This window comes from Brachyhypopomus gauderio, chromosome 9, assembly GCF_052324685.1.
Source record: "Brachyhypopomus gauderio isolate BG-103 chromosome 9, BGAUD_0.2, whole genome shotgun sequence".
In the NCBI taxonomy this organism is placed as follows: Eukaryota; Metazoa; Chordata; class Actinopteri; order Gymnotiformes; family Hypopomidae; genus Brachyhypopomus; species Brachyhypopomus gauderio.
The window spans coordinates 1927508-1954569 of NC_135219.1; the positions used below are offsets into that span (position 1 = coordinate 1927508).

The 27062-nt window shown below is 44.7% G+C and overlaps 3 protein-coding genes across 3 annotated transcripts; 2 read left to right on the plus strand and 1 right to left on the minus strand.

The window, feature by feature from the left end:
- Positions 1–321: 321 nt before the first annotated feature.
- ppil4 (peptidylprolyl isomerase (cyclophilin)-like 4) lies at positions 322–9137 on the minus strand. Its single transcript, XM_077016406.1, has 13 exons — positions 8985–9137; positions 8649–8716; positions 7482–7546; positions 7141–7258; positions 6701–6843; positions 6343–6439; positions 4817–4933; positions 4375–4499; positions 3927–3993; positions 3557–3668; positions 3321–3417; positions 1171–1303; positions 322–895 (listed from the first exon to the last, which is right to left on the minus strand). The coding sequence occupies exons 1-13, from the start codon at positions 9052–9054 to the stop codon at positions 707–709; spliced, it is 1401 nt and encodes a 466-aa protein (XP_076872521.1). The 5' UTR covers positions 9055–9137; the 3' UTR covers positions 322–706.
- Positions 9138–9207: 70 nt separating this feature from the next.
- Positions 9208–21987, plus strand: LOC143522665 (tripartite motif-containing protein 29-like). The gene is made up of 6 exons (XM_077016408.1): positions 9208–9867; positions 10850–10945; positions 11396–11620; positions 11765–11918; positions 21170–21269; positions 21362–21987. The coding sequence occupies exons 1-6, from the start codon at positions 9277–9279 to the stop codon at positions 21513–21515; spliced, it is 1320 nt and encodes a 439-aa protein (XP_076872523.1). The 5' UTR covers positions 9208–9276; the 3' UTR covers positions 21516–21987.
- Positions 21988–23587: 1600 nt separating this feature from the next.
- LOC143522670 (E3 ubiquitin-protein ligase TRIM47-like) lies at positions 23588–26786 on the plus strand. Its single transcript, XM_077016414.1, has 3 exons — positions 23588–24269; positions 26228–26323; positions 26535–26786. Exons 1-3 carry the CDS (start codon positions 23673–23675, stop codon positions 26784–26786), a joined length of 945 nt encoding a protein of 314 aa, XP_076872529.1. The 5' UTR covers positions 23588–23672.
- The last annotated feature ends 276 nt before the right edge of the window (positions 26787–27062 follow it).

Here is a 27062-nt window from a genome sequence, read left to right on the forward strand (position 1 = left end):
TGAAACTGGTCCAAGTTTTGAGCCTTAAACATTCCCACAAGTGTACAAGCACTAAGCTTGCTAGATTTTCTAATTAGCAATCCAGGTAAAATTAGTGGAATCAACACAATCCAGGAAGCCTGAGCAAAATCCTGGCAAGGACTTTTAATCGCGGCACCTGGAATTGACAGCACTAATATATATATATATATATATATATATATCTTGGGAGATTTTGAACTGCATATCAAGTGTGAATTTGTTTTATTTGCACACATGGACACCCACACCGTGTTGATAGTGTTGATGAAGTGGAGTCAATGATTAGAGTCCGAGAAGACATGAATGGCTACAGGTTTGTGGTTTTATGTACTACAGCAGTGGTCCCAGCCCTTCACTTCTCTACAACACTCACTTTACACCCACCACAAACTGTCCAGCATGGCATTGATCATACTAAAGAACTTTGTAGGATATGTTTTTAAAACAGCTTTGTGTTTCAAAATTAAATTTCAGGCTCTTGCATCTATTACTGTGACAAATGTACATAAGACTGCTGGAACACCAGTGTGTATTATTTCATACCACACAATCAGGACTCCTTGGTTATGATACATGTATGCGTATGTGTGCCAGAACACACCAGGCATGGCATGAACACTTAAGTCCTCATTGGCCTCTAAAGCTGCCATCAGTGAATCTTCAGAGCTGTTTATTATGGGCGGGGTTAGCGATGGCGGCTGCGTTCTTTGTCCTTTGACCTCTTCGGGCTGTGGCTGCGTTCCCTCCGGTGGCTCTTCTCTTTGTGCTTTCCGTGCTTGTGGCTGTCCCTGTCCCGGTCTCTGTCCCGCTGCCGGTCTCGGGAACGCGAACGAGGCCGTCCTTCCTGCCGCTCTCTCCGGACCTCGTCCACATCCTGGAAACAGACACGTGGTGAGTATCGTTTCATGCTGCATGAAATAAAAACATTTCTACATTTCCAAAACTAATCTGCTTCTCGCTAGCAGATTAGTGTTCAGCAGATCCAAACTGCAGCTGCAGCAGCACTACTGACTACGGAAACAGGCCTCTAATGTTAATGTGTAATCTGCATCTGTACATTTCCTGACCAGCAGGTCGTTCTGACTCCGGCCTGGTTCTTCAGGCTAGGCGAAGCAGAGCTCAGCTGGCTGCCAACTCTGCCATCCATACCTTTGATTTCTTTCCCTTCCTGCCTCTGCCGTCATCACCGTCGTCTGCCTGGCGCCTCCTGTCACGGTCCTTCCGGTCATCCTTCCGGTCGAATGCTTCCACGTCCTCGTCCAGGACCAGGTCGTAACGGGAGCTTTTGGGAAGGCGGTTATGGAAAGCAACACCTGGGCATGATATTTCTCACGGAGGTCCCACCCATGGAACATATCTCATGGAAATAATGATAACGATATTTCATCATCTATTCACAGAACTCATTAGTGGAGCCAGTACAGCTTTAATAGCTACAGACATTTCTATCATTCATGTACACACACTCAATCACACATAAAATACTAACAGGAAGCGAAATCTGTGTCTGTGAACAAGACCCAGAGCTTCTCCCATATTGGTTAGATCCCCAATTCTGCACATATTCCACCGTGCTAGAGTGTCTCCACAGTACTGCGGAGTTCTCCTTACTGAATCTGGCATGAATAAGTGGCTACACCACGGCAACTTCTGCCAGGGGGTAGGAGCTGACACTCTGGAAAAAGGACATGGGATAGGTCAGCCACTCTATACTGTACAGCTCTGTATAATCCATTATAATCTTCGTAACATGGGAGACATCATACGGAACGATACAGTAGGGACAAGTCTTTGATGAACTGTATAATTCTGTATGATGTCACAGCAGGGACAAGTCTTTGATGAAATGTATCATTCCGTATGATGTCACAGTAGGGACAAGTCTTTGATGGACTGCATCATTCCGTATGTCACAGTAGAGACGAGTCAGTCTGTATGATGTCACTGTTGGTATGAGTCCTTGATCTATGATTTGGTGCTAGGTGCAGAGGAAGGCTCCTCCACAGATCGCTCCTGCTAGGGATGTGGCCTACCTAGCAACAGCCCTTTAATTGAGACACACCATCTGTGCGTGTTTCTCATGCACTCTTTCACCTGCTCGTTCTCTGAAAGAAAAAAAAAAAGAGTAATCTGTAATTTGTGGGTGTCAGGGAGCCCGTGTTAAAATACGTAACCTTCAGATGTGGGATATCCGTCACCTGATAAAACAAATGCATCTCTGATCGATCCTGTGCACACTGAAGCCTCAGCTGTAGACGGTAACAGACTCTCAACACGGGTCTTCCAAGAAAACGCATTATCAGAACGGGCACTTAGGACTATGTAAGAATATACCTGACCACGTCAAGATTATGCAACGTGATCGTCCGTGACCCAGGGGTCAAATACAATCCCCTCTGGTTTTTCCATATTTAAAGCAATGTGATTAGCATCACACCCTTAGGCATAGTTTGCTATTTCAGAAAGATGCACGTCAGGATCTTTGTGTCGAAGGTTTTAGTATGTAACTGTATACAAATGGATGTGTGAGCAGACACCCATGCGGAGTTGAACAAAAGGGTGAACTCTCGTAACCCTGAGCAGCGCCACTGCTGGGGAGACTTGGGGTCAGAAAGAATGCAGTTAATCTGGACATGCTGGATGTGATTAGTCAAAAAGGAAAAATATCATTTAAAAGGGGACCTATTCTCATGTTCAGTGTTGATAATTTATTGCTTTTTTATATAGACAGCCACCCATATGAAATCTAGCCGAGCTTGCCGGTTGGCGGGCACTAAGGGTTGTGTTACACGATTGCAACATCTTGTAACAAAGGGCTGGAATTCCAGCGAGGCGTTTCAGCTGATCCGTGTCTCGTGTGGGCGACGGTCACGTCCTCTGGACTGTACTCTGGGTTTTGGAGCTTAGCAGACGGTTTATTCACACAGGACGCCGTATTAGCACACTAACGGAAAAGGGGGAAGAAGCATTAGTAAAAGGCAGAATGGATGCCCTTCACTCCCGTTTTAGTTCCCCCAGAATCAAACGACTGGTGGTACTAATTGCATCATCCGCGCCTTGCCCCCTTTTGCACAAACGGACTGAAATGAATTTAACCAGAACTTTGCCACCTGGGATTTGAGCATGTATAAATACATGGACACCATATATTTCTTCAGCCTGTCATAGCACATTTTGCAGACTGCAAAGGTACCTACTGAGGAAAATGTGTATTGTTCGCGTTGATTCAAAATACTAATTGAAATGAACATCTAAATCTGAATTTAGATTTTTTTCCTGTTTTTAGCTTGGAAGGATACTCTTGTTTGGGCTTGACTTTATCTTTCAGAGTCAGTTTGGATCTGCTGTCCAGGTCTTTCTCATAGGCTTTAAAGTCATCTTTTGTGTATTTCCCGCCTACGGATAGAAAGACAGACATGACTTAGCTCATGGACATTCATTCCAGTCCATCATATTAGAAGAGACCAGACACGGACAGCATTACACAAACAGAACAGAAACTACATGTTGGCCCCAGACTCGCAACCACACACACCTCGTCCCTTCCATTTGATCTTGGAAACCGACTGGCTGAAGTCGACATGGATGCGTCTGTCGTCAATGAGCACGTTGTCCATCTTAAAGAACGCTTTCTCACAGTCCTCCACCTGCAACACGCAAAGTTTTTCTTTGGGAACAGGAAGCAGGGCCGTTCAGACCCTTCAAACCGACCGGGGTGACTCATACGAAACCGAGAGCCACGTCAGCTCGCGCTTGAGCAACACTTTAAAGCCGATTATAGGCAGCGAGTTGCCCAGCGGATCCCGCCTCCCCGGCAGGCTGAGCTTTGTGAGTGACACCTCTGGTTGTGTGTGTGTGTGTGTGTGTGTGTGTCAATGAGACGGGCCGGCGTCTCTCCTACGCACCTTTTCAAACTCGATGAACGCGTAGCACAGCGACTCGCCCGTTTTCCAGTCCCTGATGATCTCACAACTGCAAACAAACGTTTGTGAACGTAAAACGTCGGTCTCAGTCCCCGGCACTTTTATTGTACGATAAAACAATGATGTATTGTGCACATACGGAACAGTGACATGGAGCCAATGGAGGTACTGAATTTCATTCAGTATTCAGCTCAAACAAACGTGGAAAGGTATGTCTGTGTGTAGAGACCGGGTGTGAACTCAGGGACCTTGGGGTTTGGTTCATCTGACATGCCTGACCTCACAGGTGCATTGTGGGTTAGACTGGTTTCTAAGAATTCATTTGGTTCAGGTCCTGAGCTGTACCGTAGCCGTTGTGGACTACTGAACGGAGGGATAAGGCCCTGGGGTTACAGAAGCTGGATCGTTGGCCGTGTTGGAGGTTACGCACCACTGGATGGAGCCAAAGCGAGAGAAGATGATCTCCAGGTCCTCGTCAGTGGTTACTGGGTTCAGCTTACACACGAACAACACGTTCTCCGGGGGTCTGACGTCTGCGTCGGGAAGATCACCCACCTAAACCACACATGTTTATGTGCGCATACAGTGTCGCTGGTAATTAACCCATCAACTAAACTCCAAGATCGAGTGATCTAAGTACCTGTGTGTGTGTTTGTCAGTATATATCTCCAGCAATATAGCCTTTGTATGTGTGTTGGTTTCATTACAATCTCCAACAGTATGTCCCCTGTGTGTGTGTGAGAGTCTCACCATCTCCAGCTGTATGGCCCCTGTGTGTGTGTGTGTGTGTGTGTCAGTCTCACCATCTCCAGCAGTATGGCCCCTGTGTGTGTGTGTGTGAGAGAGAGAGTGTATGTGTGTGTCAGTCTCACCATCTCCAGCAGTATGGCCTGTGTCTTTGCTTCCTTCTCTTTTATAATCTCATCCAGCTCCTCTGCATCCTTCCCTTCTGTATCATTAATTGCTTCATCTGCTCCAATACGTCCACTCTGAAACACACACACACACACACAGTTAACACGAGGGCACTTGAAGTAACTCTACATGGCAAGTTGTTCAAACACACCCATCATGATTAGGCCTGTGTTGTAAAAATCGATTTTCCGATTCAGAATCGATTCGCATATGATCTGATTATCGATTCGTACGTCCAAAGATCGATTTTTTAGTGAACTTTTACCCCCGCCTCGTCACTGAATTCACGCAGACGTGCTCGGTCTAACTAACTGTAACAACTTGGCGTCGGACAGTGCCGGTAACAACGATAGTCAAATCGGAAATCTAAAAACAGAAGGACAGTTTATCCAGTGTCAGCGACTATTTACAGTTAGTCCGTGTCACTGACCGTTTACCCAGTGTTTTTACAGTTTAAAAAAAGTTTAAAATGTTCTTGTAACATTGGGCGCAAGGCGATGGACGAGACAGAATCCTTTCCACTTTCCAAATCGTTACGTTTATTACATTTACCGAAGCGCAGACAGCGCACATAAAACACGTTTACATAGAACATGTGTGACTCAAACAACGACGAGCACAGGACGCTGCGCGAGCGCAAATTAAATAGACAAACCACATCAACCCCACGTGATTACGAGACGAGCCACAGGTGAGGACTATCACAAGACGCACCCGCACCCACGGAGATACACCGACGTAGACGATTAGACGCAGACGACGTTAACACGCCCAAAACTGAGGGGTCGGGGACCGTAACGTGAGAGTTCTGTTCTTATATTCTCACTTTAAAGAAAAATACACGTTTACATTATATACTTTCAGTTTATTAAGTGTGAGCACTTTAAAAATAAAATGCATTTGGTAGCAACAGCTTTTGGGTGAATTCTTAATTATTTCAATCATAATAATAATGCACTGGTTAGCGTCCCAGTAGGAGCCCACTGTTGCAGATATAGACAACTCAAAGATGTCCTCTGTTTATTGTCCTGGATTACCTTTCTTGAAGGTAGATTTATGATGACCCTTTTCACCAGTCTTCCAGCCATCAGTAACTACCAACTACCAGTAACTATTTGCTGATTAATATCGATATAATACTAGTTTTAACATGTTGCTTCTGTACACAGTCAGGAAACAGCTCAAATACATTTTTTATAACACTAAACCCCGAATTGGATCGAATTGATTAAATCGGATTAAATCGAAAAAAAATCTATTCTTAATCTTCAGAATCGGAATCGGATCGATTCTTGGAATTTGAATCAATACCTAGCCCAAATCATGATCTAAATTAGGTGTGGCCCTCTAGAAGAGGAGTTAGCAGTACTAGGCCCTCGGCTGTTTGACTACACTAGAAAGGCAGAAAATTATCTATAACGCCAACAGGTGAAATGACGGAGAGGCACAGAAGGCGGGGCTGGCTGGAGGCGGGGCCACTCACATCCAGCTGTTCTCTGGTTGGCTCAGGGGATCGATCGGGTACAGGCAGATCTGGCGGGTCGTCGAACGGGTCGTCCAAGATGACCGTGTGATTTATTCTGGAAGCACAACACAAACCACAGAGGTGTTTACACTTTTCCGTAGGGAACACAAACAAGGAGCCAAACTGAAATCGGTCTGGTTTTTGATTATCTAATCCTCTTCCCTTAAAATCCATTCCAGACCCACGTAGGTCTGATCTTGAACAGCGAGGGCCGCTCAAAGTTTCTTCTAATATTGGAATACGGTCGACCTCCACTCCATTAGTAAGTCATGTTTCTAAATAAGTGGAAGGAGCGAGGGATGGCTTGTATGTCCACCTGATGTCCTGGTAGGGGACGAAGTCTTTGTCCACGAAAGTCTCGTTGATTTTGGCCAAGACGTCCATGCCCTCCGTCACCTCCCCGAACACGGTGTGGACACCGTCCAGGTAGTCCAGGTTCTCCCCGGTGGTGATCAGGAACTGAGGAGCATACAGCAGATGATCAAACCAGGTTGAGCAAGCTTTCGCCAGCAACGCAGATAAAACACGTAACGTATATAAAACAGGAAACACCCAATCAGCTTGTGCTTCGCAAATACAGCAACCAGAAATGCAGTGTGTGTGTGTATATATATATATATGTGTGTGTGCATTAATATACAGGGGACGTGGCTGCGGTTTATACTACGGCCAAACGGAGCACTGTGTTTGAACTTGAACTTTTAGCATGTTGGTCCAATGTAGCAGCAGCAGGAGGACGGCGGATCACGCGGGAACCTGCGAGCCGTGCTGGTCACTGCCGTTGTTCACCATGGAGACGGTTCCCTTCTTCCTGTGCTTGATGCGCGGAACTTTCTCGCCATCAAAGAAGCGTGCCTGGTCACCGTAGAGCTTACTGTGGGTGGAGATTTCACAGCATGTCATTACAAATACTGGACTTTAAAAAAAATTCTCTTTGAATTTGAGTGAAATGCTGCTTGATGCTTTCTGATGTCACTGTTGGACTTGCAATAATTTCTAAAATAACAATATTAAAATACAAACAAACAAAAAAAGCCCAGAACATATTCACCAAATGAAAGCAAACTATATCCAAATATCATTACGTTATTACTGACCAGAACACAGACTCTCCTCCTCGTCCTGTGCCTGTGGGGTCACCCGTCTGCATGATGAAATCTCTCTGAATGGGGAACACCACCACACGGTGTCACACGCATCACATGTAACATCTCCCTGTTCAACCACAGGGGGGCAGCGCAGCATTAGACTGCAGAGTGAATGGGGCCTTTCTGGAAGCCCAGAAGCTCAATATTACACATATCACAGTATATATACATACATTAAATGACCTGTGGTGGAGTCGCCTGCAAAGACGACTGTGTGTATGCTATGTACACACTGCTGTGTGTTATGATCCAAATTAAAATCTTGATCACATGCTATTCAGAATTTGCAATTCTCATCTATTGTCAATTTTCACCCCAATCAAAATTTGTTCTCCTCATTTATCCATCTGTGCATTGAGCGAGCACACACACTAGTGATCACAAGAGGGTTGTGGTGCACATGTGCTGGTGCCTTGCTCAAGGGCCTAGGTCCTGGGAATAGAACCCCTGACATTCTGGTCACAAGCCGGGAACCCTAACCATCCGACCACGACTGCCCACACAGTTTAAATTGAAGATGATGAATTTGAAAAAGATTAAATAGATACAGTAACGTGAACTATGCAGACACATGAATTTATGCATTTTCATGGTGCATTTCTCAAATTATTACTAAAATATTACCGTATTTCAGTGGACATTCTGTACAGACAACACAAAATAGTTAAGTGCAAAGGCCTATAATAAGTAAAAATTCAAACCAGTCCAGTGCTATCAGGATGACAAATCATTGTATTGTTGTTTATGAACAACAAAACAATTAGCTGGATTGTCAGTGCAAACATGTATTTTCTGATGGCTACGGTTCTGATGACAGTGACTGAAAAGGCACATGGCTACACTTTCTGTGCAGCATATATCAACAGTACAGTTACACATTATGTTCATATGGATGCACTGCAAGTGATCTTGAACACACACATACACATTCATGAGTGAAACCCGAAAGCAAGTTTTGCGAATTCTGATTCAGATCCGAGAAATGCACCAGATCAGCTGAGAAAACGAACCATAATCCAACATTACACACACATGGTTTAAAACTTCCCCACACACTGGACCTTTTAAACTGGGTTAGTACCGAGAGGACACGGTGCAGACTCGGACCGTCCTTACCTGCACATTGTGAATGAGGCAATAGTTGTAATACTTGATTTTACACAACTTCAAGAAGTTTAAGCTGGCTGTGAAAGAGACAAAGACAAGAAGATAAACAACAGTATCTCGCCGGCTAGCTAGCGTTAGCCACGTCTAGCTACAGTAGCTAACTAACGCAGCTAGGCAGCTAGCACAGCGGCTAACTACGGAGTGCTGTGTATCAACCTGACGGGAGCGCTACAGCTACAGCTAGCTAACTGGCTAGCTCACTTAACACAATTCTATATGCATATATTTAGTCATCTAAATGACTTAACCACGTCTCAAATGAATTAATTCAGCAGTCTATACTACCTTTAGGTCTTTCCTCCGTGTACAGGTCTACCACAATATCTCCTAAAGTTGTTTCTAGCAACACCGCCATCGTTATTTAAAAAGGCAGACCGGATGCGCGGAGTGCGCATGCGTTAAACGGAGGACTCTTGTGCTGGCCTCCAACTCCCACTACACCAACAGACGTTTGTGGGCCTATAGCCACGCCCACTTACACCAGCAGACGTGTGTGTGGGCCTATAGCCACGCCCACGCAGCTGAGAGAAAACGAAACGTTAATCACAGAGCAACTTTCACTTTGAGAGTACAAAAAATGGCGGAAGCCAGTATTTCAGTAGTTCAAGAAGAGTTTTGCTGTGCTATCTGCCTGGATCTACTGGCGAATCCAGTGACTATTAATTGTGGACACAGTTTCTGTATGAGGTGTATTAATGGCTGCTGGGATCAGGGTGCTCATACTGGAGTCTACAGCTGCCCCCAGTGCAGAGAGACCTTCACTCCAAGGCCTGTTCTACGCAGGAACAACATGCTGGCTGAAGTGGTGGAGAAACTGAAAATGACAGAACTCCAACCTGCTTCTCCTGCTCACTGTTACGCTGGACCCGGAGATGTGGAGTGTGATTTCTGTATTGGACGAAAACACAAAGCCATCAAGTCTTGTTTGGTGTGTGTGGCTTCCCTTTGTGAAACTCATCTTCAATCTCATCTTGAGCTTCCAGCATTGAAAAGACACAAGCTGATCAAAGCCTCCGTACAACTCCAAGAGATGATTTGTTCCAGGCATGATAAACTGAACGAGCTCTACTGTCGCACTGACCAGTGCTACATTTGTCATATATGTGCAACAGATGAACATGATGGCCACGACACAGTACCATCTGCAGTAGAAAGAACTGAGAAACAGGTGAGAACTAAAATCCTTCGAAATCTGGACTCACGCATGTGGAATTTCATCTAAACTTGGTCAGAAAATACATTTGTGATCCAAGGAGAGGAAGACGCTGCTGTCCAGAGAGGTCAGCCATCAAAGTTTTGGGAGTTCCCAACTGGTGTAAATTTTCCAAGCACCACCCACTGGGTTGCAGCACAACAGCAAGCCAGATGGGGGAGTTCTAACACCTGCATAGGACAGTGACACAATTATTGGTCTTTTGTCTGTATACCACACACTATATTTGAAGTAAAACTGTCAGGTAGCAGGAAGATTTAAGAGTGATACACATGTGCAGATCAGTTAGGATTTTGCAAAAAATATCAAAATATCTCAATTCCCATCACCAGAGAAGCGCTTTTCATAGATCCTGAAAGAAAGGTTTTCCTTTCTATTAAGATAAAAACGAAATCACTGACTTCTTACCCTGAATGGTAAAATGTCTCATGAATTGTACTGCAAAATGACTGATATGAGAAAAATCTTGAGTTATCCTATGGCAATGTCAGTGAGTTTTACCCAAACATTCGGACAACCCATTTTACATGGAAAGAAGAAGCATTCTGGTTAAATAAACTCAACATTTACTGGACTTTGAAACAGTAATCATTGGACATGCAATGTGTACTTTGTGTGCCTAGAATAGCAACAATAACGTAATTAGAATTTAAACAGATTCAACGTCCTTATGGCTTTAAAGTGCAGAACACGAGATTTGATTTGAGGATAAGTGGGTCCATACTAAAGAAACCACATATAAACGAAATCATTTTATGTATAGCATTCCCAACCAAGGGGCTACTTGTAAATGAACAGTTGGCTCTCACAGCTCTAGAAATGAGCTAGAAATTGTTATCTTCAATAATCTTCCATATTTTCACAGCAGATCCATCTTGTACATTTTCAGCATCTTGTATCTTTGTTCAGCTGGGTACAGTGTATAATTTGCCTACAGACTGAGTTAAAGGAGCTGCAGAGGAAACACCAGCAGAGCATCCAGGAGAAGGAGGAGAAGGTCCAGGAGCTGAAGCAGGCTATGAACACTCTGAAGGTGAGAACTGAGTAGAGAACTTCTGGAACAGACAATTCAGAGCTCAGGCAGACCTACAGTTAGAACTCTCCAGACAGACTTCTCCTCCAGACAGACCTCTCCTCCAGACACACCTCTCCTCCAGACACACCTCTCCTCCAGACAGACCTCTCCTCCAGACAGACCTCTCCTCCAGACACGCCTCTCCTCTAGACACGCCTCTCCTCTAGACACGCCTCTCCTCCAGACACGCCTCTCCTCCAGACACACCTCTCCTCCAGACACACCTCTCCTCCAGACACACCTCTCCACCAGTCACACCTCTCCACCAGTCACACCTCACCTCCAGGCAGCCAGTGAGACAACCAGTGTGGAAACAGTTTAGGTTCCTTTATAGTCATCCTTCCATCAAACTAGGGTAAGAATAATAGTTAATCAGAGTGACAATTCAGATGTTGTGTTTTCCTACAGCATTCTGCACAGACAGCAGTGAAGGACAGTGAGAGAACCTTCGCTGAAATTTTTGAGGCAAAGTGCTCTGAGCTGAGAGAGCTGATCAGAGCTAAGGCAACGTCTGAACTGAGTCGAGCTGAAGGACTCCTGGAGATACTGGATCAGCAGATCACTGACCTTAAGAGGAGAGACACTGAACTGGAGCAGCTCTCCCACACAGAGGATCACATCCATTTCCTTCAGGTATCTATCACTGTGTGATCTGTTGATGGTGTTGTGTCTTATATACTTTAGATGTATGCTTGCCAAAATGCTTCCTTCAAAAGTTTCAATAAGGCACAAAGAAATAGGCCTGACAAATTGTAAGCATGTCTTTGATCTTTCTAGAGTTTCCGGTCTCTTTGTGTCTCTGCTGAAACTGAAGAGTCACCCAACGTCACTATTGGCCTCTCGTTTGATGGAGTAAGGGAATGTCTTTCTGGCCTAAAGAACCGACTGGATGAATATTGCAAAGAAGAATTTAACAAAATCACCACACATGGTAAAAAAAAAAGCTGTGAAACATAATCATCACCTTTATTTGGTTATACTAATGGTAAAAATTAGCATGTTTTTATAACCAAAATGTATAGGCTATATTATGCGTGTATTGCTGCCCTCTACTGGAGAGTTGGAATAGTTCTGTTTGCTGTTAAATACACACAGGACTGGAGTGGTACATGTTAGTGATGGGAATTTCGGCTCTTTTTAGGGAGCCGGTTCTTTTGGCTCAGCTCCTCATAAAGAGTCGGCTCTTTCGGCTCCCAAATGGCTCCTTATTAGGGGGGGTGGCGAACGTACTTTGTTGACGGGGGGGGGGGGGGGGGGGGGGGGGGGGGGGTTTAGGGGTGGGTGGCGAACAGTGATGTCAGTAAAGCCTGGTTTATACTTTCGCGAGCGACCGTAGCGCGCGGCTCCGCCCACCTCGCGCGACCCTGCGCGAGCGGTGTAGGCGTTTATACTTTCGCGAACGTCGCGAGCGTCGCTGCAGTGTTCTCCGAAACGATAGGTGGCGATAGGTGGCAGTGGAGAATAAAAAACCCCTGCAAAACCGGTGAAAGAACATTTTTACCTGACCAGAGACCGTATATATACACATCAGGCATCAAACGTAAATATGGCTTTGCAGTGTTGTCCGAAACGATACGTTAACAAATACGAGCCTCTTGTAATTCCAGGACGAAACATGAGAGAACGTGAAGACGTTAAGATTGGGCGTTTTGAAAATAAACAACCATAAACGAATGTGATAAAAAAGCGAATTATTTCGATTCATTTCGAGTATATGTATAAATATTTAACTTAATTAAGTTTAACGTGCTGGGAAATATTGAAATGGACCTTGAAAGTGACGTACAAGTGCTTTAATTCCACCTTGTATAGGTGTATAGCCTGGTTTATACTTTCGCGAGCGACCGTAGCGCGCGGCTCCGCCCACCTCGCGCGACCCTGCGCGAGCGGTGTAGGCGTTTATACTTTCGCGAACTTCGCGAGTGTAAGTGTTGGGTTCCGTGTGAAGTGGTTAGATCACTCTTTGGTTTAAAAGAAAACTGGATGGAGACGGATTTCAAATATGAAGTGCTGTTTATTCTGCTACAGGCTCTCCTGCCTCTCTACTTTCGTTTTTCTTAATTGCACTCCCTCTCAACACAGACCATGTGACTCCTTCAACCAATCACCCAACAGAACAGATTACTTACATGAGAACAAGACATTATTAGTTTGTACTACTAGAACCTAAATGAAATATATATATCTTAGAAATAATAAATCTTTTTAACTACTTAGTAGTACATTATAACAAATAGAAAGCTTACATTTCTTCCCCGTGTCACTTAAGAAACGTCCTCGTTTCACACTAACAAATAAGGTGATATCAGTGTAGGTGAAAAGAAAACAAGAATAATAACAATAAAATAAGGAGAAAAAGTCCTGGGATCAGTATATGGGTATGTATGTGCGGGAAGTGTCCAACAGTCTCATGTCAGAACATAGTCCCTCAGGTAACTTGGCAAGCTCACTTGACGTCGACCAGGGCGCACTGAAAAGCTTGAACTGTGGTCCCCAGGAGCAGGAGGGGAGTCAGGAGGTTGACTGCCTAATAGAGGTTCAGGGGAGTTAGCAGCAAGAGCTTGTGGCTCAGAGTTGGTATCTGGAGGTGAACAAGTCTGTAAGGATTGTGAAGGTGCCTGGCAGTTGGCAGACACCATGGAGGTTCTGGTGCTCGTAGATTCTGAAGGCATGAAGGGCAGCGCACCGGACAATGCAGACAAATGTGGAAGGTGAGATTGTGGAGATGAGCCTTGTGCTGCATCGTCAGGTCCAACTCTAGGTGTAGTAGAGAGATACGGCTTTAGGCGATTGTAGTGGACAATCTGAATCTTGTCAGTTGGGTTTAGCAGGTTACAGACCTTGTAGGTTACCCCTGGGTTATCATCCTCAGAACCAAGACACTCCAGTATTTCAAACGGACCTTTCCAGTGTGGAGCAAGCTTCTGTCGAACTGTGGTGGGGTCATTTAACCATACAAGGTCACCTGGGTTATAAGGGGTGTGCTTTACATGCTTGTCATAGTGGCGCTTTTGTTGACTTTGAGCATAGACTGTGTTCTGTGCAGCAGACTCGATGGCTGATTTGAGCTTGTGGGTCAGTTGTGCTGCATAATCTGCAGGTGGTCTTTGTGTTGAGGCAGATGTTACAGTGCTAGGTAACAGCAGGTTAGCAGGCATTCTCGCTTCCCGCCCATGAGTGAGGAAGAATGGGCTAAAGCCAGTGGTAGCATGAGGGCAAGTATTATAAGCAAAGGCGACTTGATGAAGACAATCATCCCACTCACCAGGTTGTTGGAGAAGTGACTTGGCCAGCTGGTCAATGAGAGTTCTGTTGAATCTTTCGACCATACCATCACATTGGGGATGATATGGGCTTGTACGAGTTTTCTTAACACCAAGCATTTTACACAGGTGACTGATGAGGTCAGACTCAAACTGACGACCTTGATCCGTGTGTAGGATTTCTGGAATGCCATGTTCCCGAATGTAGCTTTCGAAGAAACACTTGGCTACCGTTATGGAGCGCTGATCTGGAATTGCGTAGAGATTGACATATTTAGAGAAGTAATCTTGGACAACAAGCACATATCTGTTGCCACGGCTTGAGGTGGGAAGCTCAAGGATGTCAGCAGCGACCTTTTGGAATGGTGAATTTGCAACAATTGTTTTCATAGGTGCCCTCATATGAGGTGTAGGACTGCGTCTAGCGTCGCATGGAGCACACTTCTTGCACCACTCACGAACGTCACGTGACATGAAAGGCCAGTAGCAAATCTGTTGCGCACGTTTCAAAACTTTTTCTGCCGAAAGATGACCGGCTAGTAGGTTTCCATGAAAAAGCTTAAGAACACTTTCCTGCAGAACATAAGGCACAATTATTTGATGCAACACTGATTTGGAGGATGGGTTGTACACTTTACGACAAAGAATACCATTGTTAAAAGTTAGTCTGTGATACTCTTGCCAATATACTCTCTCCGCAGGTGTGCATTTTTTCATGCGCCAATATGGTGGCCTCTGACCTCCAGCTTTCCATCTCATGACCTCTGCCAGGAAAGGGTCCTGTTGCTGTTTCTCTTTCAAGTCATCTTCTGTAAACTGAAGTACAAAAGTGGATGAGGTGACCTCTGAGGAACATTGTGAGGTATGACTGAACAGCTGTGGAGGATTCAGATTGCTAGTACTGTTGACTGGCTTGAGATGTTGTGTAGTGCCAGAACTGGGATTAGGAGTAGGGTCAGACACATTTACTGGGGCTTTTGGCCTGGTTGATTGGTTGCTAGTGATGATCAACTCGTCGGGTCGGTCCGCATATGGGCGGCGTGATAAAGCATCTGCATTGCTGTGTTTGTGTCCTTCTCTGTAGAGAACAGTCCACTCAAAGGAGTCAAGTTCCAAAGACCAGCGTGCACGACGGCCAGTCCTGTCATTGTCAATGGGGATTTTTCGAAGGCCTACAAGTGGTTTGTGGTCTGTGACGATTACAAATGGCTGTTTGTAAAGATAGTGCTTGAAATGTCTCACTGCCCAAACAATGGCCCAGAGTTCCCTATCATATGTTGACCATTTCCGTTCAGCTTTTGTGAGAACATGGCTAGCATATGCAACCACAGTCTCATGACTCCCATGCCTCTGAGCTAACACAGCTCCTATGGCAGAACCAGAAGCATCAGTGTAAAGACTGAAAGGCAATGAGAAATCTGGAAAAGCAACCACTGGAGGATTAGACAGGGCACGTTTCAGGTAAGTGAACGAATCTTGACACAGAGACGTCCACTGAAATGGAACATTCTTTTCAGTGAGTGCATGGAGCGGAGCAGCATTGTGTGCAAAATTTCTGATAAATTTGCGATAGTAGGAGCAAAGCCCCAAGAATGCTCTAACTTCTGTAGGAGTATGTGGAGTGGGCCAGTCAGCAACAGATTGTACATTTCGTGGGTCTGGCTGTATGCCATCTTTTGACACAACATGACCTAGAAATTTGACATGGCCTTTGGCCAGGCAGCACTTTGCAGGGTTTAGCTTGAGGCCAGTAGCTTGAAATCGGGAAAGAACCTCTTCCAAGTGCAAAAGATGGTCACTGAAAGAACGGCTGTAGATCAGAACATCATCTAAATACACTAAGCAGGTTTTCCATGGGAGACCACGAAGCACCATTTCCATTAAACGCTGGAATGTTGCTGGGGCATTAGTAAGACCCATAGGTAAAACCTTGAAATGGTATAGCCCAGAACCAGTCGTGAATGCGGTTTTTTCTCGATCTTGCTCCTCAACTTCAACTTGCCAGTAACCATGCTGAAGATCCATAGTTGAGAACCACGCAGAGCCTGATAAAGCATCGAGTGCATCATCAACCCTTGGTAACGGATGAGAGTCTTTAATGGTCACTGCATTAAGCTTCCTGTAGTCTAGGCAAAATCTCCAGGTGTCATCCTTCTTGCGAACCAAGACAACTGGTGCAGCCCAAGGACTGTAGCTTTCCTCTATGATGTCAGCTTTCAGCAGCTTGTTCACCTGACTCTCTATTTCAGCTCTCTGCTCTGGTGTTACCCTGTAGGCTCTCTGCTTAATTGGAGTAGCATTGCCAGTGCGTATGCAGTGTTTGATTACGCCTGTGCGACCCCTGTCTTCTGAGTGCCTACTGAACACAGTCGAGTATTTTGTGAGCAGTGACTTTAGTGACTGTGCTTGGGAATGTGATAGGTTCGTTTCATCTATCTGCACAGGTGGTATAGCATCACAGTGTAAAGGAGTGGTCATGTAACATGTCTCTTCAACTACTGTAGTGTCATCGGATGACGTGGAATGGAACTCACCCAGATGTTGACCTGGCTGCAGTTCGATGTCATCCTCCGTAGTGTTTAGCACACGAACAACAGTCATGCCATTCTGGACTTCGCTAAGAGAGTGGGCCACAACAACCTCACATGTTGGGTTAGGTATAAGGACCCCTACATAGTCAGTTGGTACAGGAGAAGCAGCCGTGGCTCCTGAAACACAAGCTGTGATGATGGTTTCGCTCATAGCAGGAAGCTTGGCAGGTGCTAGAACAGACACATTACAGCAGGCAGTTACTTCGTGGCCTTTTGACAAAAGTGGAAGGCGCATGTTCCACAAGAGTAATGATTTGTTGTTGATATCAAGAAGGGCATGGTGTTTTTCAAGAAAATCCCATCCGAGTATGACCGGGTAATGAGCTCCTCTGACAACTTGGAAGTCATGCTGCAATAACTCTCTCCCCAGTCTAATGCCTAGGGTTAAGGTGCCCAAGGTGTCCAAGCACTGTCCATTTATTGAACGAGCAAGTACAAAGGAGGTTCTCATTGGACGTCGTCTTAATGCGGGATGAGAAGTTCTGAAATCTTCTCCCACAATAGAAATTGTAGAACCAGTATCCAGCAAGGCAGACACTTCAATGCCTTCCATAATAGCAAGAATATTAGCTGAAACCGGGTCATTCATTTTGGAGTCAGGTTCATCTGGAGAGTTAAATGTGGAAAGCTGGGGCTCTAATGTGGTAGCTGATGTTTGCCCCTCAACAGCAGCTAATGAAAGTTTCCCCCCTCGGAGGGGTGGGAGCGTGCATTATTTTCAGGAGACCGGAATCGAACGCTGCGTCTGAAGTCAGGACTAATTTCTCTGTCTCTCCTCGCATTCGGACTTGAACTGCGTTTTGGACTGCTGTCATTTCCAGAATGTGAATTATACTTCAAACGCATTTGGTGCTCTGGAGAACGATATTGGTCACGTCGCCCGTGTCTACCCATACCATGTTGTCTGGAGTGATCCGTAGAGACAGGACGACAATCATAAGGCTCAGGGTCTCGACCATAACGTCGATCAGGTGAGAAGTAGCGCAATGAATGGCGGTAAGATGGAGAAGGACTGCGAGTACGGGAAGGTGTGCTCTTCTGAGTCTGAAAAGACCACGAGTCCAAACGCTGAGTAAGTTGAGCATTTTTCTCTTGCAATTGTTGCACATCATTTTTCAAATCACTTACAGTGAGTGTGAGCTGCTGGATAGCCTTGCTAAGCTTGTCATCAGAGGACTTGGATCGAACCATCGCTACTTGGTCAGGGCTCGACAGATAGGAAGCATCAAACTGTAGAGCCATACGTGCTCTCTCGCAGCGGCTAGCAATTACAACAGCTTCATCCATGCTAGATGCCCCCATTTCATGAATTTTTGACTGCAAATTTGGATCTAAGCCAGCCACAAAGCGCCGAAATTTCTCCCCTTCTTGAGCACTGACATCATAATCAGGGAAGGCTTCAAGCACTAGGCGAGTGATATCTGCACTGTACACATCCAAGCTCTCACCAAGTTTACGAGGTCGAGCATTCACATGAGTCTGAAAGAACGGAAGTGTATATTTTGAGCCAAACACATTCCTGAGTTTTTCTTTAGCCTGGCTGTAATTTTGCTGGACCGAAGGAGACAAGCTATCCCAATACAAAAATGCTGCATCACTTAGGCGAGTAGGCAAAACTGAAGCCAGTACTCCGGATAAGTCAGTAGCGGGAGGATGCATAGCTTGTACTGCTACCTCAAAGCGGCGAGACCAACTTGTGAAAGATTCTGTGCCATCTCCTTTATAAGTAGCTGGAAGTTCGATTCTCAAGTTTCCAGAAAGACAATCTGGGACTATCAGTTGCCCAGCAGCGCCATTTACTTCACGTGGTTGGTTCTCCGCCACAACAGGTAATTGCTCCCTCGCGCTATCAGCCTCCGACATGTTCAGTCAAAAATAGTCGCGCTAAAGACAGCAAAAACAGCAAAAAAAATCCTAACTATCTCCAGCAAAATCCAAAAGACGTTAGCTCACCAGTTTCCCCAGAAGAGTGAAAATCCGTGTGAATTGAGATTCCGCTATGCACAATCCAACGTAAAAGAAGGACATATATATTCAAAACTCACAAAAACCACCAAAATAAACCGCCGCTGCCACCAAATGTAAGTGTTGGGTTCCGTGTGAAGTGGTTAGATCACTCTTTGGTTTAAAAGAAAACTGGATGGAGACGGATTTCAAATATGAAGTGCTGTTTATTCTGCTACAGGCTCTCCTGCCTCTCTACTTTCGTTTTTCTTAATTGCACTCCCTCTCAACACAGACCATGTGACTCCTTCAACCAATCACCCAACAGAACAGATTACTTACATGAGAACAAGACATTATTAGTTTGTACTACTAGAACCTAAATGAAATATATATATATCTTAGAAATAATAAATCTTTTTAACTACTTAGTAGTACATTATAACAAATAGAAAGCTTACACGAGCGTCGCTGCAGTGTTCTCCGAAACGATAGGTGGCGATAGGTGGCAGTGGAGAATAAAAAACCCCTGCAAAACCGGGGAAAGAACATTTTTACCTGACCAGAGACCGTATTTAAACACAACAGGCATCAAACGTAAATATGGCTTTGCAGTGTTGTCCGAAACGATACGTTAACAAATACGAGCCTCTTGTAATTCCAGGGCGAAACATGAGAGAACGTGAAGACGTTAAGATTGGGCGTTTTGAAAATAAACAATCATAAACTAATGTGATTAAAAAAGCGAATTATTTCGATTCATTTCGAGTATATGTATAAATATTTAACTTAATTAAGTTTAACGTGCTGGGAAATATTGAAATGGACCTTTAAAGTGACGTACAAGTGCTTTAATTCCACCTTGTATAGGTGTATGAACCCGGCAAACATGACTTTGTCCATCGCGCTGAAGCGCGGCGCGCGCGCGAAGTTACAAAATTCGAGAGGTGCACGACCTCGCGCCGCGACAGCGCGCGAGGCCCTCGCGCACGGGCGGAGCCACAGCGATTACGTCATTTTCGCCGCGCGGACCCTCGCGCCGCGTCGAGTATAAACTAGGCTTAAACTAGGCTTAAACCAGGCTTAACGCGTTACTCAATCTTGCCACTTTTTTCGGTAACAAGTAAAATAACGCGCTACTATTTCCAGTCCAGTAATCAGATTAAAGTTACTTATCCAAGTAACTGTGCATTACTATTTTTATTTTCCCTAGTAAAAATATATATTTTTGCTTTCTTCTTGGTTCAGTTCTACTTTTGCGTCTGACCGTAGCGCTGGACTACGCACACTGCGCGCGACCCTGTGAGAGCGCGAGCACGTTTTACAAGTCATTTTTTGCAGTGTCCTCCTGTAACGATATGTGGTAGTATAAAGAAATACCCCTAAAACACAGGGGAAGGAACATTTACCTGACGAACTTTAATGTTGCTTTGATTAAAAAGTGCTGGAATTTTGACTAATGTAGCCTACTTTAAAATGCTTAAAATTGTAATGGTATTTCGTTTCACAACAAGTAGCTGTCTGACTGAACAGTTCGCTTGTATTACGTTTACAAATAAATTTACAAATAATACCGCGCAGCTACACAAACGTAAAGTCAGGAGATACTGTAGCGACTACTACTGCTCACGGTGAATTCACTAACGGACACTTGGCCACTCAAGGTGTCTGGCCCTTTAAGTGACACTGGGGGGCGGGGCCTCCGCGCTAGGGTTGCGTTATCAATAAAGTTTCCCTCCTCGGGATTTTTGGATTAAGCAGTTTATGCCTCGGAACCTGCTTCAATACATTGTTACTGTTAAAAATGCACTTCCAATAAAGTGAGTATTGGAAAAATTAATTTTGCTGCTGAATGTAGAGGGGAACCGGCTCGGTCTTAGAGGGGAACCAGCTCTCGTCGTTCACTTAAAAGAGCCGGCTCTTTGAACCGGTTCGTTCGCGACCGACACATCACTTTTGAATTTTTTTGAACGTTTTGATTGAATGGGTTTTTGAATGGGATTGTAAAAAGATACAGTAATAGAACTGGGTTGTCACCTCCCCTCCCTGTCTCACGGTTTCCTTCTCGGACATTTATGTCCAACAAAATGTTTGCGGCTGAGGCGCGAAACCTGCAGTCACAAATCCAACGTACACGGTGACTCTAATAAACAAAACCAATATCGATGGCATTCTTCTTAAATATTAGACATGCTTTCTAATATCACGGCTAAGAACAAAAATGAAGAATCCTCCCCCTCTTCAAAGGCTATCTCTCTACATGCAAGCAAGGATAAAGGTTTCCTGAAACAAAACTCTGCTTTAATAATGGGTTGTTCATTTAGACTAAGGAGTATGAACGACATTAGTAACTTCATATATACATTTCTGACATGTTTGTGCAGGAGTTCAGCTCAGTGTGGCGGCCCAAATGGAGCACCAAGCGCCCGGACACCGGAGACCAGAGATGCCGGAGCCCCGCCCGAACGTCCATCATAGTATCGTGTACGTGAGCATACGTGTATTATATACGGTTTTTAAATGAAAATGATGTCGTCCTCCATTTTATTGAGTGGGTTTTGCTGTTGTGTTCGTAGATGTGATGGGTGCGACATGTTCCCCATTATCGGGACCAGGTTCAAGTGCCTGGACTGCGACGACTTCGACTTTTGTGAGACGTGCTTCGTCAGCCGCAAACACAACGTCCGCCACACATTTGATCCGGTTAATCCACCAGCTCCACTTAACTAACGAGAAATGACGAGACAACGAGAGAAAAAAAACAATTGAAAACAATAAATAAACAATAAATAAATCTAAAACAAAACCGAAACCAAAACACAACAACAGACATGGAGGCCGTTGCCATGGAGATGGCAACTGTAGTGGGGGAACAGGTAGAGTGAAAACTTGATAACTGGTAACTGCATATAAACATATATTTTAAGATTTGTTACATGTATTTCATGTAAACAACATAAACCAGTGCCTTATTTCTGTACTCTCGCTTTGATTCGGCTATGGTGTGGGAAGGAAGTTAAGCCGAGTGTGCTTTGTGTGTGTGCCAGAAAACAAGATATGTTTGTACGGTTTGTTTCATTTCAACTATGTCTAACCTGTCGTCTAATGAGGATTATGTTTCTGTGTCGGACTCACTCACGGATTCGACCTGTGGCTGTTTGTATGACCCTGAGTTTGCATTACCCTTCAATAAAACTCTAAACCTTCAATTAAGCTTTTAACATTGTATGTGTAACGGATGTAAGGAGGGAAGTTTAGGGCGGCACCACCTCTTTACTTTCCAACATAAACAACAGGACCAAAAAGGCAGAGTAGCCTACTGCAGTGCGAGGCACAGACAGCGCTTTAACAACTCGAATTTATTTATTTATACATTTTATTTATAGGCGTCTTTCAGGACACTCAGGGAATCCTTACAAGACAGACACGTTTGGGTACATAACTTACAAATAAGACGCACCTGACACACGCAACTAATCGCGCAGAACGCACATTAAATGCAAGGCTCAGTGTTGGACCACTGGGGGGGGGGGGGGGGGGCAAAGGAATGTTAACTCCTACAATGCTGTGAGGAGCAGGGCTCCAAATGAGGTGTAGCACTGGTGGACCGGACCTGTGGGTTTATGGGGAGAAGAGAGGAGCAGAAACAAGGAACAGGTGCAGGTGGGAGTGTCAGGAGCTGGGTGATTGAGAGCGAGGGAGGGGAAAAGAGTGCGTTTGTGTGTCCCTTCAGCTAAGGGACTGGCTCACCGTGACAGTAAGCTTATTTAAAGAGCAATTTTATAATCTACAGGTCTCAAATATTGATTATATATGTATATATAAATAAGAAGTTAAAGCAATCTTTTATTGATGATAAAGAACTAGAAACATTGAATTTGGCATGAGCTGTATATTGTCTTAGTCCATTTCTGAGAACAGAAAGTGATATTGAGTCCATTGAGTCCTAAAGGTGCACCAGATCATCCACATTTTTCTTCTAGCCCCGCCTCCAGGTACATGTTGCAGGTATTCAGTGTTGCCTGGTTGGTTTAGGTATGCAGGGTGCTAAACTACCATAAAAAATGCTACCATGGTGTAGATTCTGTAAGAATGGAGAGAAGGGACAGAGGGCACGACCATAGACCAGTGGCCGTTCTAGGGGGGACCGGGTGGTCCAGCGCCCCTGTCACAACATGCGTGAGAATGGGGAGTGGTGATTTAGGCTAAAATATTCTGACCCAGCCCACCCACACACAAAACAGACCCACTGGCTAATGGTCCCATTTGCAAACCCCGCCACCCCCTCGCCTCAGTTCAGATGGTCTAGAACCTCCACTGCCATAGACAGGACCAGTGACTGACTGGGACAGCAGGACCATAGAGAGCACTACTGAATTAAGCAAGAGCTACATTCTCTAGCCCAGGGGTAATCAATTAAATCTTTCCGCGGTCCATTTTTGGCAGATAGCTCAGACCTTAGGTCCGGATCCACGGTGGCGAACGAAAGTTGTTGAGCGCGGGGGGGGGGGCGGCGCGAACGTAACACTCAAATGGGTGGTGAACGTAACACTCGTCTGAAAATAAATTCTCCGGTTTAAAATATAGTCTCCCGTTACAATTTTTTTGGCATTTGGGTCCGTACCCAGTTAATCAGGAATGTGATTGGGTCCGGACAGGACGGCGTTCGGGTCCGGATCCGGACCGCGGTCCGCCATTTGGTGATACCTGCTCTAGCCCATTTCTGAGTTTTATCACTGAGTGCTCAGGACACACCAGTCCACATTTTTGCCTTGTGTCATATGACGGTGTTGATAATACACTCCTCTCTCTGCTGAGTTATGTTTGTGTTAGTAGAGATCCAGAAGGGGAACTATTCAGTTCACAGTACATAAGACTAATTTGGTTATGAAAATGGCGGCGGCCAGTATTTCAGTAGATCAGGACCAGTTCAGCTGTGCAGTCTGTTTGGATCTACTGAAGGATCCAGTGACTATTAATTGTGGCCACTGTTTCTGTATGAGGTGTATTAATCGCTGCTGGGATCAGGGTGATCATATTGGAGTCTACAGCTGCCCCCAGTGCAGAGAGACCTTCACTCCAAGGCCTGTTCTACGCAGGAACAACATGCTGGCTGAAGTGGTGGAGAAACTGAAGAAGACTGAACTCCAACCTTCTTCTCCTGCTCACTGTTACGCTGGACCTGGATATGTGGAGTGTGATTTCTGCACTGGGACAAAACTCAAAGCCATCAAGTCCTGTCTGGTGTGTTTGGCATCTTACTGTGAATCTCATCTCCAGCCTCACTATCAGTCTCCTGCATTTAAGAAGCACAAGCTGGTCAAAGCCTCCACGCAGCTACAAGAGAAGATCTGCCCTCAACATGATAAACTGATTGAGATCTACTGTCGTACTGACCAGAGCTGCATCTGTTATTTGTGTACAATGGATGAACACAAAGATCATGATACAGTCTCAGCTGCAGCGGAAAGAACCCAGAAACAGGTCAGAACTATAATCTCCCAAAGATAAAATCATTTATAAATCCAGCCTTCTTTCTAACCCAGTGTCTGGTGCATATTCAATCAAATTGATATCAAATTGGCAATTTTTAAAGCTCAATTCATTTTAAAAGTACAGCCATTGTGGATGAAACTATATCAAAAATGTACTCCACTTGTGACTTGTTGTCAGACATCAGGATGGACTTGATTTTTGACACTATAATCACAAATAATCCTGCCTGGGAATCTCTGTGTAACGTTCTGCGTAGCGCAGAGCATGGAGGCGGACACAAACGCTGAGAAGAGCGAGATTTATTACAGGGCATTCCATAATCGTCGTCGAAGTCACAGGCAGGAGTCATAACCGGAGAGCCATCCAAGTTAGTGATGGGACATCTGAAGCTACGCTTCGAAGCGTGTACCGAGTAAAAAGGGGCGTGTCCGATGAAGCCCCGCTTCGGAGCTTGTGTTAGATTGAGCAAAATCACGTGATCAGCAACAAACGAGGCCTCGCATTACATCGGCCACGTCATTGCTTCATTTTGCGTATCGTTTTTCAAAATAAAAGCGCTACGAACCCTGTTGCTTCGTGTTGTAGAAGGTGGTTAAATTTAAAATCTGGAACGTTCTAAATTCTTTTTGTTTGATCAGGATGTACATCAGATTCACACATCAAAAACAGATTAAAACCATTGGAAGAGGCAAACCTTATTTGTAATGTTAAAAACATTTTACATTTGGCAGACGCCCTTATCCAGAACGACTTACATTTTATCTCATTTTTATATAAGTGAACAATTGAGGGTTAAGGGGCGCCTCAGTCATGGGCTCAGGTCTGGGAATCGAACCCACGACCCTCTGGTTACAAGACCAGTTCCCTAACCACTTCCCTTCCCTAACCACCAGGCCATGACTACCAAACCAGATCTAGAACCCCCAAGAAGCAATTATTTTAAACACATTTTGTTTTTTTTTTTAAATCAGTTTCTAACTCAAAATATTCAGTCTGCCTCAACAACCACTCAATTCCCAATATAGTAAAGTACAACATATCTTCATTGTCAAATACGTTCATGACATACAAGAAAACCCAACACAACCACTAATGGTCAGGGATTAGATTGGCTACAAATCATTTTAATAATTAAAACATGACAATTAAGTATGATTTAATTGATTCTCCTGTTACTAAACATGAGTTTGATTGAAACTTTGTGACAATATTGCATTTACAAATTGTTGAAAGTATGATCCAACTGAATGACGAGGCTGTTACAGTTTCACCAGCAGATGTCACTAGTGAGTGATGAATGAAGCCTCGAGTAATGAACCTTTTTGCAAAGCAAAGGGTTGGAAAGCTTCATTGCTTCAAGAGGCTTCATTTGCCCATCACTAATCCAAGTGAGACAAGTACAGGGGCATGATCAAGACAGACACGAAACAAAACTAGGCAGGATAACACAGAACAGAGCATGAACCAACAGAGTATAACACTGGGAACAGGGCACATGAATAACGAGAGAACGAAACAACCGAACATCCAAAACAACCGACGAAGGACATGGGAGACTCAGGGGCTAATATACACCGAACTAAACTAGGACCAGGTGCTAACAATGACGACAGGGGCGTGGCAGACAATAGGGAATTAACGAAACAAACGAGCAGGGCGGGATGAACAGGCACGGAACACAGACACGAGGGAACCCGGAGTGACAGCTAGGAGAGGGGGCGTAGCCAAACGTGACACTATGTTGTACTTTGTGTTTCTCATTTGCTCAGTGCCATGATGGATTCTCCTTCTGTACCCGCCTGACTAATATCTGACTGATATCTGTCATGACATTGATTCTCACATTCACTCAAGGATGTCACGCTTGTGTCTACATTACAGCCATCAATGTTTACCCACCTTTCATACAGATACTGAACAGCTGAGTGCCTTTTATTTCTCCATAGACTCAGTTCAAAGAGCTGCAGAGGAAACGCCAGCAGAGAATCCAGGAGAAGGAGAAGAAGGTCCAGGAGCTGAAACAGGCTGTGAACACTCTGAAGGTGAGAACTGAGCAGAGAACTTCTGGAGCAGATATTTCAGAGCTCAGCCAGAGCTCCAGACAGACCTCTTCTCCAGTCACACCTGTTCTCCAGACAGACTTCTCCTCCAGTTAGACCTCTCCTCCAGACACATCCCACATCCCCACAGTAGGAACTGGAATCATCCATGGTGAGACAGTGAATCAAAGTTGTTTGCTGTGTCTCCTAACAGCGTTCTGCACAGGCAGCAGTGGACGACAGTGAGAGGATCTTTACTGAGCTGATCCGCTCCATTGAGAAAAAGCGCAGTGAGGTGAGAGAGCTGATCAGAGATCAGGAGAAGGCTGAACTGAGTCGTGCTGAAGGACTCCTGGAGAAACTGGATCAGGAGATCAATGATCTTAAGTGGAGAAACACTGAACTGGAGCATCTCTCCCACACAGAGGATCACATCCATTTCCTCCAGGTAATAAACACTGTATGACCTGTTATTGGTGTAGTTCACATGCTTTTGATCTGTGCTTTCTAAAATTCTTCTTCCCAAAATTTCCTTTGAAGCAAAAATAAACAGACCTGACAAAACACAAATGTTTATTTGGTCTAATCTGATCTTACAATAAATCTTACTGCTGTACATTTTCAATACAGTACATCTTTACATTTCTTTGGTATTGTTTGTCTGTTTTTAGAGTTTCTGGTCTCTTGGTGTCTCTGCTGAAATTAAATACTCACCCAGAATCACTGTTGGTCTCTCATTTGA

Excerpts from the sequence above, each read along its gene's own strand:
- ppil4 (XM_077016406.1), bottom strand. The coding sequence starts at position 9,054 with ATGGCGGTGTTGCTAGAAACAACTTTAGGAGATATTGTGGTAGACCTG. Across the intron at positions 8,717-8,984 it reads CACGGAGGAAAGACCTAAAG|CCAGCTTAAACTTCTTGAAG; the intron begins GTAGTATAGACT and ends TCTCTTTCACAG. Across the intron at positions 4,934-6,342 it reads CAACCAGAGAACAGCTGGAT|AGTGGACGTATTGGAGCAGA; the intron begins GTGAGTGGCCCC and ends TGTGTGTTTCAG.
- LOC143522665 (XM_077016408.1), top strand. The coding sequence starts at position 9,277 with ATGGCGGAAGCCAGTATTTCAGTAGTTCAAGAAGAGTTTTGCTGTGCT. Across the intron at positions 9,868-10,849 it reads TAGAAAGAACTGAGAAACAG|ACTGAGTTAAAGGAGCTGCA; the intron begins GTGAGAACTAAA and ends ATTTGCCTACAG. Across the intron at positions 11,919-21,169 it reads TAACAAAATCACCACACATG|GAGTTCAGCTCAGTGTGGCG; the intron begins GTAAAAAAAAAA and ends ATGTTTGTGCAG.
- LOC143522670 (XM_077016414.1), top strand. The coding sequence starts at position 23,673 with ATGAAAATGGCGGCGGCCAGTATTTCAGTAGATCAGGACCAGTTCAGC. Across the intron at positions 24,270-26,227 it reads CGGAAAGAACCCAGAAACAG|ACTCAGTTCAAAGAGCTGCA; the intron begins GTCAGAACTATA and ends ATTTCTCCATAG. Across the intron at positions 26,324-26,534 it reads AGGCTGTGAACACTCTGAAG|CGTTCTGCACAGGCAGCAGT; the intron begins GTGAGAACTGAG and ends GTCTCCTAACAG.